This window comes from Microcaecilia unicolor, chromosome 3 (genome assembly GCF_901765095.1).
Source record: "Microcaecilia unicolor chromosome 3, aMicUni1.1, whole genome shotgun sequence".
Taxonomy (NCBI): domain Eukaryota; kingdom Metazoa; phylum Chordata; class Amphibia; order Gymnophiona; family Siphonopidae; genus Microcaecilia; species Microcaecilia unicolor.
In genome coordinates, this window is record NC_044033.1 from 27,949,877 (window position 1) to 27,967,820 (window position 17,944).

Here is a 17,944-nt window from a genome sequence, read left to right on the forward strand (position 1 = left end):
TTGCAAATATCCTCTGAAGACAGTAAGGTAGTTTTCACCCAGGATGTCACTGTACACCTCGTAGAATGAGCCGGCAAGGCCTGAGAAGCCTGCTTCCTACAAGCAAATAAGTTGACATACTAGTCTCCTTTGGCCATCTAGCAACTGTGGGCTTAGAAGTCATGAAGCCAAGCCTCTGTTTACCAAAAAGCACAAACAGTCTGTCCAATCTATGAAAACTCTTGTGACTTCCAGATATCTAATGAGGAGTCTATGCACATCAAGAAGCTTCAAGGAAGAATAACTGAGCCTCTTCATCCTCTCTGCAAAAGGATGGAAGCTCCACAGATTGGTTGAGATGAAATGCTGATACCACTTCCGGAAGAAAAGAAGGAACCATGAGCAGGAATTCCCCTGCCTCCAAAAAGCAAAGAAAGGGATCTCAACAAGAAAGCCTGAAGCTCTGAAAATCTAAATGCCGATACAACAGCCACTAAGAATGCTGTCTTTAGTGTAAGATCTTTCAAGGAGGCCTTCTGGAGTGGCTCAAAAGTAGGCTTCTGCAGAGGAAACGGAGTATGAAAGGGAGGCAGCAAGTGCATAAACAGAACGATAACTAGGTGAGCCACAAGAGACGTCTTCTGTAGTTGGCCCTTGAAACAGGCCAAAGCCGCACCCTAAACTTTTAGAGAACTCAACGCCAATCCTTTCTGAAGGAGAAATGCTAGAATGTACATTATTTGAGCAGAGAATGGAGATAGTCTGCGTTCAGAACACCAGCCCTCGAATGCCCTTCACACCCATGCATACGCCATGAACACAGAGCATTTCTGAGCCTAAGGCAAGGTAGAAATGACCGAATCAGAATAACTGTTTTGTCTCAATCAAGCCCTTTCAATGGCCAAGTCATAAGACCCAAGGAGCACAGATCCTCCACGAGCACCTGCGGAAGCTGGAGAGGACCCATATTCAGACGTCAAATCAAGCCCGCGTTCCATAGTTTCTGCACTAAATCCAGGGCTACGAGAATTTTTCGACCCCGGTGCAATGCGATCCTTTTCAACACATGGCCTGCCATGGAGTGAAGACATACAGTAGACATGTCTCCGTCCAGGGCTGCAGTACAGCATAGAACCCCATATCGAGCCCAGTTCTTTCCAATGGCTGAAAAACATAGGCACTTTGGCATTCCTTTTTGTCAATATTGAGTGAGGAAGCGAAGAACCCCAGTGGTCCACTATCAGATCAGATCTCCCAACCACCAGTCCCTCCTCCCATCACCGGCTCCGGCACAGACCCCGTATAAAAAGTCTGCCCTCCCCCATCCTAGCCTCTCAACCACCAACCCCTCTTCCCCCTGCCACCCAATTTCAGTTAAGGAATGGATCCACAGAAGCTTAACTGAAATTGGGTGGCAGGGGGAAGAGGGGTTGGTGGTTGAGAGGCTAGGATGGGGGAGGGCAGACTTTTTATACGGGGTCTGTGCCGGAGCCGGTGATGGGAGGAGGGACTGGTGGTTGGGAGATGGGAAATACTGCTGCACAGATTTATACGGCTGTGCCCTGGAAAAGACAGGTACAAATCAGGGTAAGGTATACACATATGAGTTTATCGTGGGCAGACTAGATGGACCGTGCAGGTCTTTTTCTGCCGTCATCTACTATGTTACTATGTTACTATGTTATCAGATGAAACCTCTGGCTGGACAGTTCTCACTCTCTCGGATCCAAGAAGTGCCTGCTGAGAAAGTTCGCCTCCACATGCAAGGACCCCGCGATTTGAGCTGCCAACAAGCAGAGATGATTTTTCTCTGCCTAACTCATGAGGGAGGCTGCCTCCACCATCATCAGATGACTGTGGGTCCTGCCTTGCTTGTTGATATAAGCCACCGCCATCGAACTGTCAGAGAAAACTCAGACCAAGGCCCCTGCCAGAGAGGGAGCGAAGTTGCATAAGGCATTCCACACTGCACTGAGCTCCAAGCGATTTATGGATCACTTAATGAGCTCCCCAACCAGACTTGCTGGTGTCTGTTGTTACTACCTCCCATTGTTTTATCAGAAAGGGAGATCTGATGATCAAACACCCGGGCGATAACCACCACTGCATACACCGTCTGGCAACCAGCATCCAACGAAGATGAAGGCCATACTTCAGTGACACCGGGGACCACTGGCTAAGAAGAGATTCCTGTAATGGCCACATGAGTCCAAGGCACCACTTCCATCGCCACCACCACCACTGACCCCAGAACCTAGATGCAGACAGAGACCCTGGGCCTGCCTTGACTGAAGACAAATCTGTTGGACCACCTTTGACCTCTTACACTTTGTAAGGAAAATCCTTTTTCGTGCTATGTTTAATAAAATGCCCAGGCACTCCAACATCTGCAATGGAGTTAGTCTGCTCTTCTCCAAGTTAAGCACCCAATCCAATGACTGCAGAAGACAGACAACGTGGTCCGTTGCCACCCCACTGTGTGAATAGGATGATGTACAAATGAACCAGTCGTCAAAGATATGGGTGAACTCTGATTCCCTGGTGCCGAAGGAAGGATTCTACCACCCCCATAAACTTGGTAAACGTTCTTGGAGCAGTGGCAAGACGAAAGAGCAAAGCCCTGAACTGGAAGTAACGGACCAGAACCGCAAAACGTAGAAACCTCTGATGCGGCAGCCATATGTGTATATACAAGTATGCCTCCTTGAGATCAAGGGCAGAGAGAAATTCTCCGACATGAATCGAGGCTATGACTGCTCTTAGTGTCTCCATGCAAAAACAGGACATTTGGAGGCAGCAGTTTAGATCTCTGAAATCAAAAGATGTCTTCCTTCTTTGGGACGATGAAGCAGACAGAGTATCTGCCTTGTCTCTGTTCAGCTTGGGGAACTGGAACAGTGGTCCAGAGCGCCAGCAAGGAATCTATTGTGGCCTGAACCTCGACTGCCTTGGTTCCCCCCTTTTGACAAGGAGATTGCAAGAAGAGAGGAGTAACCAGGCAGGAGAACTCTGACGATAATAAGAATATCTATGAAAATAATGGTACACCCCTATTCGGAGGGGGGAATATTAGAAGTTAAATGTTAGTATAGAAAATAAGATGAAAATGAATATATACTTGTCTGCCCTATCTGTTGAAATGCTGAATTGACAGCTTCAGGTCTGCTTAGCAAATGTTCTTACCAGATGCTGGAAATTATCACTAGACAGACATGTCTGAAAGAGAACAGGGAATTGAAAACAATGTATTCCCTTAGCTTGCATGTCTAAGCACACAGATGCAATATGAAATAATGTATGTTAGTTGCAAAGGACTTCTTCTTTCGATTTATAATTAGATTCTTCACGGGAATGGTTCATGGCTGTTGAACTTTGTCCTGAACCCAACATGCTGATGGTAAGCAGAATATAACCTAGCCAATGATTTTACACAGTCTGTATCCTGTGATTTATGATGTAAACCTGTTGACCTGTTACCTATGTCTTAATACTTTTGCCAATAAAGCAGAGCAGAGGATCAGAAGGGTTTGCGATAGTATTGGGTGAGCTCACTGCATTTATGTGTGGCCCAAGACTTTCTCCCAAAGGCATTTGATATATATATATATACTAGCCGTTGAGCCCGTAAAACGGGCTAGTATACGATGGGGGGGGGGGGGGGGGGGGGGGGTTTGAAAGGCCCCTTCTCCTCGTCGCTGCAAGGCCCCCCCCCCCCCCGGCCGGGCCCTCGCTTCGCTATTGAAACAGCACGGGGACGCAGCACACAGCTCAGATGAGCTGCTGTCGGCCCTCCTTCTTCTCTGCCTGTGTCCCAGGCAGGGAAGGAAGGCCGACGGCAGCTCAGCTGAGCTGTGTACTGCGTTTGCGCTATTTCTATAGCGGAGCGAGGGCCCAGGTGGAGGGTGGGTGGCGGCGGCGACTCCAGGTGGGGGGAGTGGTGGCAGCGACCTTGGGGGGGGGGGGGAGCGGTAGCGATGGCGGTTTCGTCCTTCCCCTTGCGCAGTAGAGACCCTCTCTGTCCCACCCCGACATCACGTATTGACGCGGGGGTGGGACAGAGAGGGTCTTTACTGCACATTTGCGAGTGAGTTTGGTCACTCGCCGTTTATATGTTTGATATATATATACATATATATATATATATATTTTTTTTTTACCCAACAGGGTGTGTGTGTGAATGTGTGTGGATTCCTTCCCCTTGGCATCTCCTAAAGGTGGGAGTAAAGAGCCGCATATGAAATCTACCCAAGTGGGGCTCTCAAGCAATCAATTCCAACTTGTAACCTAATGTAAGAATATCCAGAACCCACTGGTCTGATGTGATTTAGGCCCACTCCTCCCAAAGCTACTGAAGATATCATCCCACTGAAGAAAAAAGAGTGGACCAGCCTCGCATCATTGCAAAGCTCTAGAGGTACTGGGCACTCTAGCTGACAGAGGAGGCCTTCCTGTCTGCACAAAAGCAAGATTGGCATGCCTGAGAGCAGGACTTCTGGCCATATCGCTGATACCCAGTCCGCTACTGTCTGCTGTCTTGAAATCAAGATTGAGAGTTCCCTGAAGATGGATGATCAGAGGCTTTCATCTTATCCTCCGACAACTGCTGTGGCTTAGTTTCTCCCAATTCTTTCACCAAGTTACTGAGATCTTCTCCAAATAGCCACTTGGCTTAAAAGGGCAGTTTAACTAGTTTAACTGCATCCGCTGCCCAATGCTGCAACCAGAGTTGCTGAAATGTCATTACAGCCAAATTGCGGGCCGTAACCCCATAGCATGTCCTAAATAGCATCCATCAAGTAGGCTAGCCCCACTTCCAGCTGGGTGTTATGGCACCTGTCTTGTGCTGCTGACTGCTGATGCCATTTCAGCCATGCTCTTGCCATGAATGAGCTGCACACTGTTGCTTGAAGGCCCAAAGAGGCCACTTCAAAGGTTTGTTTCAATGAGCCTACTAGCTTCCTATCCTGCAGGTCTTTTAGGGCAATGCCCCCTTCCACTAGCAAGGAGGTCTTCTTAGTCACCACTGTAATCAGGGAATCCACCTGGGGAAGCTGCAATTTATTTTTCTCCTCTGGAACTAATAGGTAGATGCGAGCCATGACTCTTCCCACTCTCAGCCCCGCGTCCAGTGAGATCCATTCTGTTGTAATCAGGTTCTGAATGTCTGATGCATCAGGAAAGCCTTAGAAGGACCTCTAAGCCCCCTCATGATCAACAAAGATGGAACTCCTGATGCCGAAGCAGAAGGCTCCTCAATGAAAAGCACTGCCAGTGTCTCAGAAATAAGAGTATTAAGCACCTCTTTAGGATTCTCCCTCTCCTCAGGAGGGAGGCTCTCCCTTCTCTAATGGCTCTTTCAATGATGGCTCCTCTGAATAGGATGAGGCCACATCAGATAAGGAAGGAGAAGCAGAGACAGCTTCATCTGCCCAATCCTGGAGGTCTAAATGAGATATCGTAGGAGCTGGAGGGGCAGTGGGGTGAGAAACTGAATCACCTTGTAGCAATTCAGACTGTTCCTGCTTCAGTGAATAGGCCTGGTGTAAGAACAATACAAACTCTGGAGAAAATAAAGATCCCAGTGCAGCTGAGTGCTCTGTTGGGTCCTCAGGCTGAAAATGACAGCTGTGCTCTGTCTGTGCATGATCAGAGAGAGACTGCTTCTCACTGCCAGTTGGCCCCAACAAAATGGTGCCCATTCCTGTGCTCTCCTGCATCAAACTGCGCCATCAGCCCTGCCGGAGAGCCTGAAGACCTCGGCATAATCGGATGCTGTGCCAAATCTGAAGATGTGCTGCCACTGACCATTTACTCTGCATCCCATGGGATTCAAGGCTTGCACATACTGCAATGCCCCAATGTCGGCTGGTGGCGGGTCCCACAGCAGGAACACCGCTTAACTGCCTCCATGGGAGTCGCTATTCACCCAGACTGTCACAAGCACAGCGTGTATCCCAAGTGGTGAGTCAGGATCCCACTCCTGCACCAAGTATAATTTGCAGCCCTCCAAAGGTGGGGGGTAAGGTTGTTATGCTGAGAAGAGCTCCACAGGAAACAGGGGAGAGGTAAATGGAGGGAAGCAGTTAATTTGTACGGCAGACAGGGATCTGAGGACCTCCAGATACGACTCTGCAGACTCAAGCCACCTGCAAAGCTCAACTGGGAACCAGCTGACTAACTGGACCAGGAGCATATCACTCAGAACCAGAGGCTGAAAAGTGTGTCCATTCACTTGCTGGAGATAGAAAATATTGAGGAGCTGGATTGGATGCAAAGAGAGAGATGTCTCAGCTTAGTTTTCAGTTCTCTATCCATCAGCTGGTTGATGGACACAATTATCCCACTGGTTATGGAACAGTAGGAAGCTATGTGATGGAGGTAAAAATGAAAAAACAAAACAAGACAAAAAAAACATGCTTTCTCCACATTTTCTCAGATTCCAACTGTCTTTTAACCTGGACATATTGCCCACTTGTCCCTTGTCCTCAATGTGTATATGCTCCTAGTTCCTCAGCTATTTGTTGCCTAAAGTTTCTGGCTCTTTCTGTACTTTTATGTCTTTTCACCAGACTTCTCCTTCTTCTACCCTATCCTTTCAGTTCTTCATTGGAAACAGAATCCACATTCCTGGTCTCAAGCTCCTTCTATATTCAAATGTAGCAGAAAAGAGAGCTTCATGCAGAGTGGACAGCCAGCTCCTGTAGTTACTTTAGCTGCTCTGGAGGTGATGCATATGTCTACCAGAGCTCTTCCACCACTGCCAGTGCTCTGGACACTCCATGGAAATTGCATGAAGCACTGTTCCAGTTATTGTGCCCTACACATTGTCCATTCTTACCCTCTGATGCTAATGCTCTAGCTAGGAAAGAGAGACATATCTAATTGCACATGTGCTAAAAAAGGTGCTCTTGCAGGTTTTAGAAGTGCTGCTCGTGTCTCCTGTTGCTCAGAGTACAGCCCAGGTGTTGGTCTAGACCTAAACATCAGAAAGTGGTAACTTTCCCACAGCACACCTACTCAGGTCTGATTGCACACTGACTGGGAAACACTGGCATTTTCCCTCCCAAACCCACCTCCCCGCTCCCCCCGTTTTCTATTTCTATTGATGGCTCTCTCATTCTCCCTGTCTCCTCAGCTCGAAACCTTGGGGTCATCTTTGACTCTTCTGTCTCCTTCTCTGCTCATATCCAGCAGATTGCCAAGACCTGTCGTTTCTTTCTTTACAACATCCGTAAAATCCGCCCCTTTCTTTCCGAGCACTCTACCAAAACCCTCATCCACACTCTTGTCACCTCTCGTTTAGACTACTGCAATCTGCTTCTTGCTGGCCTCCCACTTAGTCACCTCTCCCCTCTCCAGTCGGTTCAAAACTCTGCTGCCCGTCTCATCTTCCGCCAGGGTCGCTTTACTCATACTACCCCTCTCCTCAAGACCCTTCACTGGCTCCCTATCCGTTTTCGCATCCTGTTCAAACTTCTTCTACTAACCTATAAATGTACTCACTCTGCTGCTCCCCAGTATCTCTCCACACTCGTCATTCCCTACACCCCTTCCCGTGCACTCCGCTCCATGGATAAATCCTTCTTATCTGTTCCCTTCTCCACTACTGCCAACTCCAGACTTCGCGCCTTCTGTCTCGCTGCACCCTACGCCTGGAATAAACTTCCTGAGCCCCTACGTCTTGCCCCATCCTTGGCCACCTTTAAATCTAGACTGAAAGCCCACCTCTTTAACATTGCTTTTGACTTGTAACCACTCGCCTCCACCTACCCTCCTCTCTTCCTTCCCATTCACATTAATTGATTTGATTACTTTATTTATTTTTTGTCTATTACATTGTAAGCTCTTTGAGCAGGGACTGTCTTTCTTCTATGTTTGTGCAGCGCTGCGTATGCCTTGTAGCGCTATAGAAATGCTAAATAGTAGTAGTAGTAGTAGTATAGGCAACTCTGGCTCACAAGCGCCAGTGGCAGAAACAGTTCTGTTTTCTTTTTAACACTAACCAAAACATGGTAATTAAATTAGGCCACATATATATGCAATTAACCAATGAATAGTCATTGTAGATATTCTGAAAATCAGACTTGCACTCAAAGACTGAATTACCTACCCCTGAAACAGTTCAACCATGAAGGGCTGAAAACTGGGAAGGGGACTTATTCCAAAGCACACACATCTAAAACTTCAAAAGCTACATGTATTTGGACACCTACCTGATTAGCTGCAATGCACTTATCTGCAAACCACTGTAACCTGTTAGCTCGAGCTCTCAAGCCAGGCGTCTGTAAAATTAAATTAAAAACACAAATCAAAGAAGTATTTTGAGAACATTCAAAACATAATCCAGAGGGTACCAAACTTTTTAGTTGTGTGCACATCTTATTAACCTCCAAAAAGTACAGGGACCCCCAGTTCATCTCTACCACTCTTCCCAGAGCTCCTCCCCACAGCCCCAAACCTATCACTAACAGCCCTTTCTATTGCCGTTCTCCTCAGGAAATAGTAGTGGCACTCTCTCCAACCAGTTCCTACCATGCTCCCCCTCAGGTTCAGGTTTATACCATATATATATGGAAAATCTAAGCAACATAGTAACATAGTAAATGACGACAGATAAAGACCTGAATGGTCCCATCCAGTCTGTCCAACAGTCACATGCATTACCAATTCAAGATTAAATCAATAATGAATGTGATATAAAATAATTAATCATGGTCTTTTTTTGGTGTTTATGGTAAATACAGCATAGAAGTCTGCCCGGTTCTGTCCATGGGTTCCAACTATTGAAGCTGCCGCTGAAGCCCACGCCAGCCTATCCAAATCAGTCTTGTCATTTGCAGGAGACAAGAGCATAAAAGTCTGCCCGGCACTGTCCTTATGCTCCAAATTACTGGAGCTTCTGATGAAGCCCTTTCTAGCCCATCCTAAACTGGATTGCCATATATGGGATCCAGACCATACAAGTTTGCTCAGCATCAGCCTTAGTTCTTCACAGCTGGAGTCGCCATCTAAGCGCCACTCGACATGCAAATACACATGCAACCTTTTAAGTTTTGTTTTTTATACCATTCATTTTCTAATTAGAGATCCTCTGGGCCCATCCCACGTCTTACTGAATTTACAAATGTTACAGAGAAAACGGGCAGGGGGGAGATGAGGAAGGGGAACAATACTAGTAAAAGAGAACAGATGACAGCACAGGAAAAGAAACAAGTTCATCACAGCAAGTATACACAGATGGAAAAAGGAAATGGAGAGTTTACAGGGAAATGCATGACAGGAAACCCAGTTTTACCGCCCAATTGGGCGGTTTTCCGCGACCCGCGGCGGGTTGCGGTTTTTTGGGCGTTTTTTTCGGCTGCGGGGGGCGGGGTTAGTGACGTTTTGGGAGGGGTTAGTGACGTTTTGGGCGGGGCCGATGACAGGGGAGGCGGGGCTGATGACGGGGGAGGCGGGGTGTCAGGGGCGGGGTTTGAGTTTGGGCGGGTTTTGGGCTGGATTTAGGCTGGTTTGGGTGGGAAAAAAATTTTCCACCTGGCAACCCTGACGCCTGGGTGTGGGCCAGTACAGGAAGGCCTGAGTTGGCACTGAAACTACTTTTTAGTACTGAGAAAATGTTTGAAAACAGCCAGAGCATGAAGAAAGAGGGGGTGGGGGACACCATGCTTGCAGCTGCTGCCAGTGGGGCCAGAGGAGATCTCCAGGGGGATAGGGAGATAAGAAGGGCAGATGCTTGAACCAGTCTGGGTAGGTTAAACCTTAATAATGATGAAAAGTTTTGTGACCTATATATCTTTCCTGGGTGAACCTTTTTTCACCAGCAATTTGTTATTTGCACACCCCAATTAGGAAAGGAAAATGCCTTTTCTGTTTCTAAAACACTTACAAAAGCCTATGCTTGCTTCTTGATTTCTTAGAGTGGTGTGAATTAATGACCACTTAACGTTTGTTATGTAAACAAATGAGCGTTGCCATAGGAACTCACCTTCTAAGTGGATCACAATGACAAGGCCCATCAGACCCTTATCTGTTCTTTTCTACTGCTGAAGCTGAGACCAGCACAAAAACCTTTTGCCACAAAAAGGAGTCTACCTCCTGTGTCACACACATAGGAAGATGATCAAAAGCTCCAGCTGTTCCAAACAGCACTCTTGGGCTTTTCTGGACCTATGATCAGAGATAAGTGCATGCAAATTTAAGCACCCAATTCTCCCTGATCATGGGGTAGACCTGCAGGAGGATTGCGCCTGAGCAATCCTCCTGAACTTGTTTGACAGGTCTGGGCTGTCAAAAGCCCAGACTTGTTAAACACCGGGGCTGGAGGTCCACAGGACCACCAGACCTCAACTACCCCCGCCCGAGCCAAGCGAAACCAGGGCTGGAGGTCCGGCAGATCTCCAGTCTCCCCGACCCAACTCCCCCCCCCCCCCCCAAAACAGGTTCAGCAGGCCTGGCAGGAACCCCGACCCAATCGGCAGCTGGAGGTCCGGTGGACCTCCGGTTCCTCCGACCCCCACCCCACAGGTTCTGGGGGGGGCTAGAGATCCGGTGGGTCTCCAGTCCCCCCTAAACCCCCCAACATCTCTTGGATGTCCCTGGTGGCCCAGTGGGCCACGGGTGAATCCCCCTCCCACCTGGTGGTCTAGCGGCCCTTCCCCACGCCCCTTCCTTGTTGGAGAAGGGAACTGGCCTCCCTCCTCTTCCATCGGCGCCACCTGCAAAATGGTGGCGCCCAGCCTAGTGCATTCTGGGATGCGCTGGGCGGGGCCACACCATATAAGGGGGGGGGGTCGGTTGGGTCGGGGTTCCTGCAGGGGCTGTGGCATTGGGGGGAATGGGGGCCTGCTAGCATGCAAATGCACGTTGGCTCACCATTTCTCCCCAATGGTCTGCAAACCCTAACACCAGCTCCGAGCTGGCATAGGGTTTGCAGCATCCAGCGCGCCAATCTTTGGAGTGCTGGTAGCTGCTCATTGGGGATGAATAGGTTTAGCCCTGTTTTGCATGCTAGTTGCGCTGAGCCTGCGAGCATGTTGTTTCACGCGCTTGGGGGCTCTTATCATGGGGCGGTAGCAAACGCAGGTGCTAGTATGGTGCTAACAACCTCTAGCACCTTCGTTTGCTTCTGATCATCGGCCCATTAGGTTGCAAAAATCCAAGGGAACGGTATAGTATAGAGGGTGAAGTACTTCTGTGTACGAAAGAACAGCGAGACTTAAGGGTGATTGTCTGATGATCTCAAGGTAACCAAACAGGTAGAAAAGGTGATGGTCAAAGCTAGAAGGATGCTCAGCTGCATATGGAAAGGAATGGCCAGCAGAGGAAAAGAGGTTATAGTGCCCCTGTATAAGTCTCCGGTGAGGCCTCATTTAGAATACTGTGTGCAATTCTGGAGTTCAAACCTTTGAAAAGATATAAACAGGATGGAGTTTGTCCAGAGGGCAGCTACAAAACTGGTCAGTGGTCTCTGTCATAAATCGAATGGGGACCGACTTACGGCTCTCAATATGTATACATCGGAAGAAAGGCGGGAGAGATGGGATTTGATAGAAACATTTAAATACCTCTGTGGCATTAATGTACAGGAGATGAGACTCAAATTAAGGACAATTCTGGAATGAGAGGGCATAGGATGAAGTTAAGAGGTTATATGCTCAGGAGTAATCTAAGGAAATACTTTTTCACAGAAAGGGTGGTAGATGCGTGGAATCACCTCCCAGTGGAGGTGGTGGAGACAAGGACTGTGTCTGAATTTAAGAAAGTGTGGGACAGGGACATGGGATCTCTTAGGGAAAGGAGGAGATAGTGATTACTGTGGATGGGCAGATTGGATGGGCCATTTGGCTCTTATCTACCGTCATGTTTCTTGTTCAACACTATTTTAATACACACATTTAAACATTTAAGAGGGCTTAAGGACACCAACATTATAACCCATTAATGGACATAGGCTCCTTCGCTGTCTTTTCCATCCCCTTGAATCTGTTTAGTGAACTGTAACTGTAATGTAACCAAGAGCTTCCTGGCACAGACAACTTCATGGTTAGATCTGACTATTCTATTTAAATCCAGTATAACTGCACTGCTTTTCAATAGCTCAGCTGATAGAGCAGAGGACTTTAGAGGGAACTGAGAAATCTGAGTAGAGGGGTAGCCTAATTGTGCAGTGAGCTTTGATCCTGGGGAAACGGGTTCAATTCCCACTGCAGCTCCTTGTGACATTGGACAAGTCACTTAACTCTTCATTGCCCCAGGTATAAAACAGACTGTGAGCCCACTAGGGACTGAGAAAGTACCTGCATATACCCTCTGATTTTGTAAAGGTTGCCAAAAATGGCGTACTCAAATTTAGGTGTGTTCCTGATTTGTGTATGCAATTTAATTAAATAAGTCAATTAGTGCCAAAAATTAGCTTAACAAGCAATTATTGGCACTAATTAGATTCAATTGGAACCAATGTGCATACAGTTAGGCACGGGATCCATGCCTAAATTTACGTACGTTCCAAAGCAGGGGATGCAGAAATGGGCAAGTCATAGGCGGTTTGGGGCGGAAGGGGGCTTCCAGTTAAGCATGTAATTACAGAATAATGGTGCTCTGTTTATAAATTTAGGTGCGGGCATTTGCACCACATTTTCGTTGGTGCAAATGGCTGCAACTACATTTATGCGCGATTTTCCGCTTAAACAAGTATTCTACAAACCACGCCAGACTCTAGGCACGGCTTATGGAATATGGCTTAAGCAGGTTTTCTTTGGCACTTATTTTTTAGGCACCATTTATATTCCGCCAGAGTCGCTATACTCACTTTAGCCCTCTCCTCAAGTCGCTTCACTGGCTCCCTATCCGCTTCCGCTGCGTAAGTCTAGTAGCGCTATAGAAATGTTTAATATAGTAGTAGTAGTAATTTACCCCATAATGCGTTCAGTGCTGTGTACATCTAGCAGTGCCTATAGAAATGATTGGTAGTAGTAGGTTTTTAAAGAAATTGTCTTAATGAAGGGAATATAGCTTTCAAACATAAAAGAAGTACTTGTTGAAACAAAAGAAAAAATAAATTAAAAATTACCTATAACTTTCTTGCTGACTTATTTCTATGAATGGAACTTTTGAGAAGAAACAGCTTAAGCACCTGTATGCTATATAAACTACTTTGGCTGTACATAGTCCTTTTTTTTTTCAGCTGGTATGATTTTTTCCTGCCTTCAAAAAAACATCCTTGTTTTTACTGTATTCTTTACCATGTAAGATGCTTTCTTTTACTATGTAAGCCGCACTGGACCTGCTGTATGTGGGAAAGAGCGGGGTACAAATGTAATAAATAAATAATAAAATCCTACCAATCCAACTAGATATCTCACTAGAAGTCTCTCAATATGCCTTTTTTCCTCACTCAGCCTTGAACCTGTTACCTTAAACATATATTATTTATATATTTTATCAGTGTGTTTTTACTAGCAAAAAAGGTGCTGGTACTCAAATGACAGGCCACCCTTCAGGGGTGAGGCGATCACTGAGGGACCCACCCCACAATAGCCAGGCCCCCTGCAACCAGTCACAGAATCTATGACAAGGCAGAATTGGTATGTAGAGCCTGAGCTCTTTCATTAAAACTTGGGGACCAAGGGTCAATTTTAGAAGACAATGGAAAAGGTGCCGGTACTCAGTACCCCCAAGTACCCCCTCAAAAAAAGCCCTGTATTTTATTGAAATTTCAATTATCAAACATACAAAACAGCTTGAACACATATACATTTTTATATTTTCAATCCCCCCATAACTCCCTCCCCATCTCACCACAATTAGAACAGCAGTGCAAGGGCTCCAAGAGCTGTGACTGATCTTGAAGTTAATCTATAATGATGACAAGGTCGATCATACTGAAATGCCTCGCCAACACATATAAGTATTCCAGATTTTAGAAAACTGCAGACGGTGTCCACATCTTTTAGCAGCTTGGACATAAGACAGCAGTAGTCTACCTTTATTGAAAACATGTTCCACTGAGGGCACTGTGGTTTGTTTCCATTGCTTCGCCACCAATATCCAAGCAGCAGTATAAACATGAGTCAAGAATTGATGAAGTTCTTTCTTGACCCCTGGCATTCGTACATTCAGCAGATAAGTATCCGGTTTAATGGTGGGGAACCCTGGTATTAACTGAAGTAGTTGAGTATGAAGAGTAACATAACATAGCAACATAGTAAATGACAACAGATAAAGAGTAATCCAAAAACTTTGAATTTTAGGGCAAGACTACCATATATGCAAAAAGGTGCTTGGTCCTCCACACTATCGCCAGCAAGTGGCTGTCCACATCTTAAATATTCGTGTCAATTTTTGGGAAGTGAAGTACCATTGATATAGCATCTTATATCCATTTTCCACTAGAGGTGTAGCTACTGAGATTTAAAAAAAAAATTTTTTTCTCTGTGATTGTTCATATTGGGAAGATGGCAATGATTCCCACTTATGTTGATAAGAGTAATGGCTGAGATCTATGTAATAAAGCTTGATAAATTCTAGAGATTCCACCTCTGCCAGTACATGATCTCATTGTACGTTCTATCTCCGTTTCTACTAGCATTAACTCAGTTTTAGTTCTACGGGTAATAAAATCTTTCAGTTGTGTATAATGATATGAATCCCTTTCTAAAAGACTCTATTCATCTTTCAAAACATCAAAGGTAATGAATTCCCGTCCTCCCATATCTGACCCAGCATGCGAAGGGAGGTTGCCACCCATAGCCAATATGCAGGGTCAGATTTACCCAGGATAAAATTTGAACCAAACGTGATGGGGGTTGTTAAATGATAATGGCGTTCAGAAAACAGTTGAGCTCTACAGCTAACCCAAGTCTCCAGAACTACCTTAGTTTGGCCTCCTACCCGTGCTGAGAGCCTACACAAGGTAGGCAAAGGAAGCTAGGGAAGGGCCAAGGGAGGAGTATCCCCTATCAAATGTTGGTCAATATACGCCCATGGTTTACAATCCCCATTCTGCTAGACTGCTACAGTTTGGAGGACAGCTACAGTATTATATAGTGCAAAATAAGGTACTCCCATTCCCCCATCTTTCCTAGACTGATAGAGGACATTCTGGTTTACTTTAGGGAGGGTCTCTTATGCCAGATAAAGGCAAAGACATTTTTTGTAAGGGATCTAAAAAATGAGTGTGGGATGCCAACAGGCAAGGCCATAAAGGGATATAGTAATTCAGGCATCTTAACCACTGCTAGTCTTCCCACCCCAGATAGCTGTAGACCAGCGATTCCCAAACTGTGCACCGAAGCAACTCTCAGGGGTGCTGCGGTGCATCGCTCCCTACATTCTCCTCCCGCAGGTCCAGCATCTGCCGCTCCCTGCTTCTTCCCCCGCTGCCTTGGCAGTGCTTGCAGCTTACATGTGGGTACCAATGACATAGGAAAAATGGGGAGAGAGGTTCTGAAAGCCAAATTTAGGCTCTTAGGTAGAAAGTTCAAATCCAGAACCTCTAGGGTAGCATTTTCCCAAAGTGCTACCCGTTCCATGTGCAGACCCCAAGAGACAGGCAGAGCTCTGTTGTCTCAATGCATGGATTCAGCGATGGTACAGGGAGGAGGGTTTAAATTTGTAAGGAACTGGGCAACATTCTGGGGGAAGGGGAGTCTATTCTGGAAGGACGGGCTACACCTTCACCAGGGTGAGACCTAGCTGCTGGCATTGGCATTTAAAAAGGAGATAGAGCAACTTTTAAATTAGAACCTGGGGGAAGGCCGACATTGTTCAAAAACAAATGGTTCAGAACAAGGTATCTTTCAAAAATATCACCAGAACAAGGAATGTAGGGTATCCCAAAAGAGACCATAGTAGATCAGGTGTCCTTTAATAAAAATCAGACAAAAGATTGCAAATTAACACTGTCAACTGCTCAGCAAGATGTAAATAGGAACAAACATAGTTTGAAAAGTCTATATGCAAATGCCAGATGCCTTAGAAATAAGATGGGAGAGTTGGAATATATTGCACTAAATAAAAAATTAAATATATCAGGCATCTCTGAGACCTGGTGGAAGGAGGATAACCGATGGGACACTGTCATACCAGGGTACAAATTACGTTGTAGTGATAGGGTGGAACGAATTGGCGGAGGGGTAGCTTTGTATGTTAAGGAGGGCCTTGAATCAAATAGATTGAAAATTCTACAGGAAACAAAACACATCTTGGAATCCCTATGGATTGAAATTCTGTGTGTAAGGAAAAAAGGATAGTGATAGGAGCGGAAATGTTATCAGAAATTAGGGAGGCTAACAAACTGGGGAACACAATAATAATGGGTGATTTCAATTACTCCGATGTTGACTGGGTAAATGTAACATCGGGGCATGCTAGGGAGGTTAAATTCCTTGACGAAATCAAGGACTGCTTTATGGAGCAGCTGGTACAGGAACCAACAAAGAGAAGGAAAAATTCTAGACCTAGTCCTTAGTGGAGTGCATGATCTGGTGCAGGCGGTAATGGTGCTGGGGCCGCTTGAAAACAGTGATCATAATATGATCAGATTTGATATCGGCTTCGGAGTAAGCACACACAGGAAATCCAATATGTTAGCATTTAACTTTCCAAAAGGAGATGATGATAAAACAAGAAAAATGGTAGAAAAGAATCATAGAGGAGCAGCTGCAAAGGTCAAAAATTTACATCAGGCATGGGGATGCTGTTCAAAAATACCATCCTAGAAGCCCAGACCAAATATATTCTGTGTATTAAAATAGGAGGAAGGAAGACCAAACAACAGCCGACATGTGATGCACTTAGGGAGTAGAAATCCAAGGGAGGCGTATGTGTTAGGTGGGGAGAGCCTGATAGTCACGGACGGGGAGATAGTATCTGAGGACCTGAAGGCGATGAAGCAGTGCGACAAGGCGGTGGCCGTAGCGAGAAGGTTGCTAGGCTGTATAGAGAGAGGTGTGACCAGCAGAAAAAAGGAGGTTTTAATGCCCCTGTATAAGACGTTGGTGAGGCCCCACCTGGAGTATTGTGTTCAGTTTTGGAGTCCGTACCTTGCGAAGGATGTTAAAAAAATGGAAGCGGTGCAAAGAAAAGCTACGAGGATGGTATGGGAGTTGCGTTCCAAGACGTATGAAGAGAGACTTGCTGACCTGAACATGTATACTCTGGAGGAAAGGAGGAACAGGGGTGATATGATACAGACGTTCAAATATTTGAAAGGTATTAATCCGCAAACGAATCTTTTCCGGAGAGGGGAAGGCGGTAGTACGAGAGGACATGAAATGAGATTGAAGGGGGGCAGACTCAGGAAAGATGTCAGGAAGTATTTCTTCACGGAGAGGGTGGTGAACGCTTGGAATGCCCTCCCGCGGGAGGTGGTGGAGATGAAAACGGTAATGGAATTCAAGCAAGCGTGGGACAGGCATAAAGGAATCCTGGGCAGAAGGAATGGATCCACAGAAGCTTAGCTGAAATTGGGTGGCGGGGGGAAGAGGGGTTGGTGGTTGAGAGGCTAGGATGGGGGAGGGCAGACTTATACGGGGTCTGTGCCGGAGCCGGTGATGGGAGGCGGGACTGGTGGTTGGGAGGCGGGAAATACTGCTGGACAGACTTATACGGTCTGTGCCCTGAAAAAGACAGGTACAAATCAAGGTAAGGTATACACATATGAGTTTATCGTGGGCAGACTAGATGGACCGTGCAGGTCTTTTTCTGCCGTCATCTACTATGTTTACTATGTATGTTTATGGTTAAAAAGTGAGGTGAAGGAAGCTATTAAAGCTAAAAGAAAATCCTTCAGAAAATGGAAGAATGAACCGAATGAAAATAATAAAAAACAGCATAAGGAATGGCAAGTCAAATGCAAAGCGCTGATAAGGAAGGCAAAGAGGAACTTTAAAAAAAAAGATTGCGGTGAAGGCAAAAACATAGTAAAAATTTTTTTTTAGGTATATTAAAAGGAAGAAGCCAGCAA

At 46.1% G+C, this 17,944-nt stretch overlaps 1 protein-coding gene across 2 annotated transcripts in view; it reads right to left on the bottom strand.

Moving 5' to 3' along the window:
• LRPPRC (leucine rich pentatricopeptide repeat containing) overlaps positions 1–17,944 on the bottom strand; it is a 346,459-nt gene that overhangs the window by 80,498 nt on the left and 248,017 nt on the right. For both annotated transcript variants that reach the window (XM_030195798.1, XM_030195797.1), the window contains exon 26: positions 8,193–8,261. In XM_030195798.1, the coding sequence (XP_030051658.1) occupies positions 8,193–8,261 (69 nt within the window). The remainder of the gene's footprint in view (positions 1–8,192; positions 8,262–17,944) is intronic.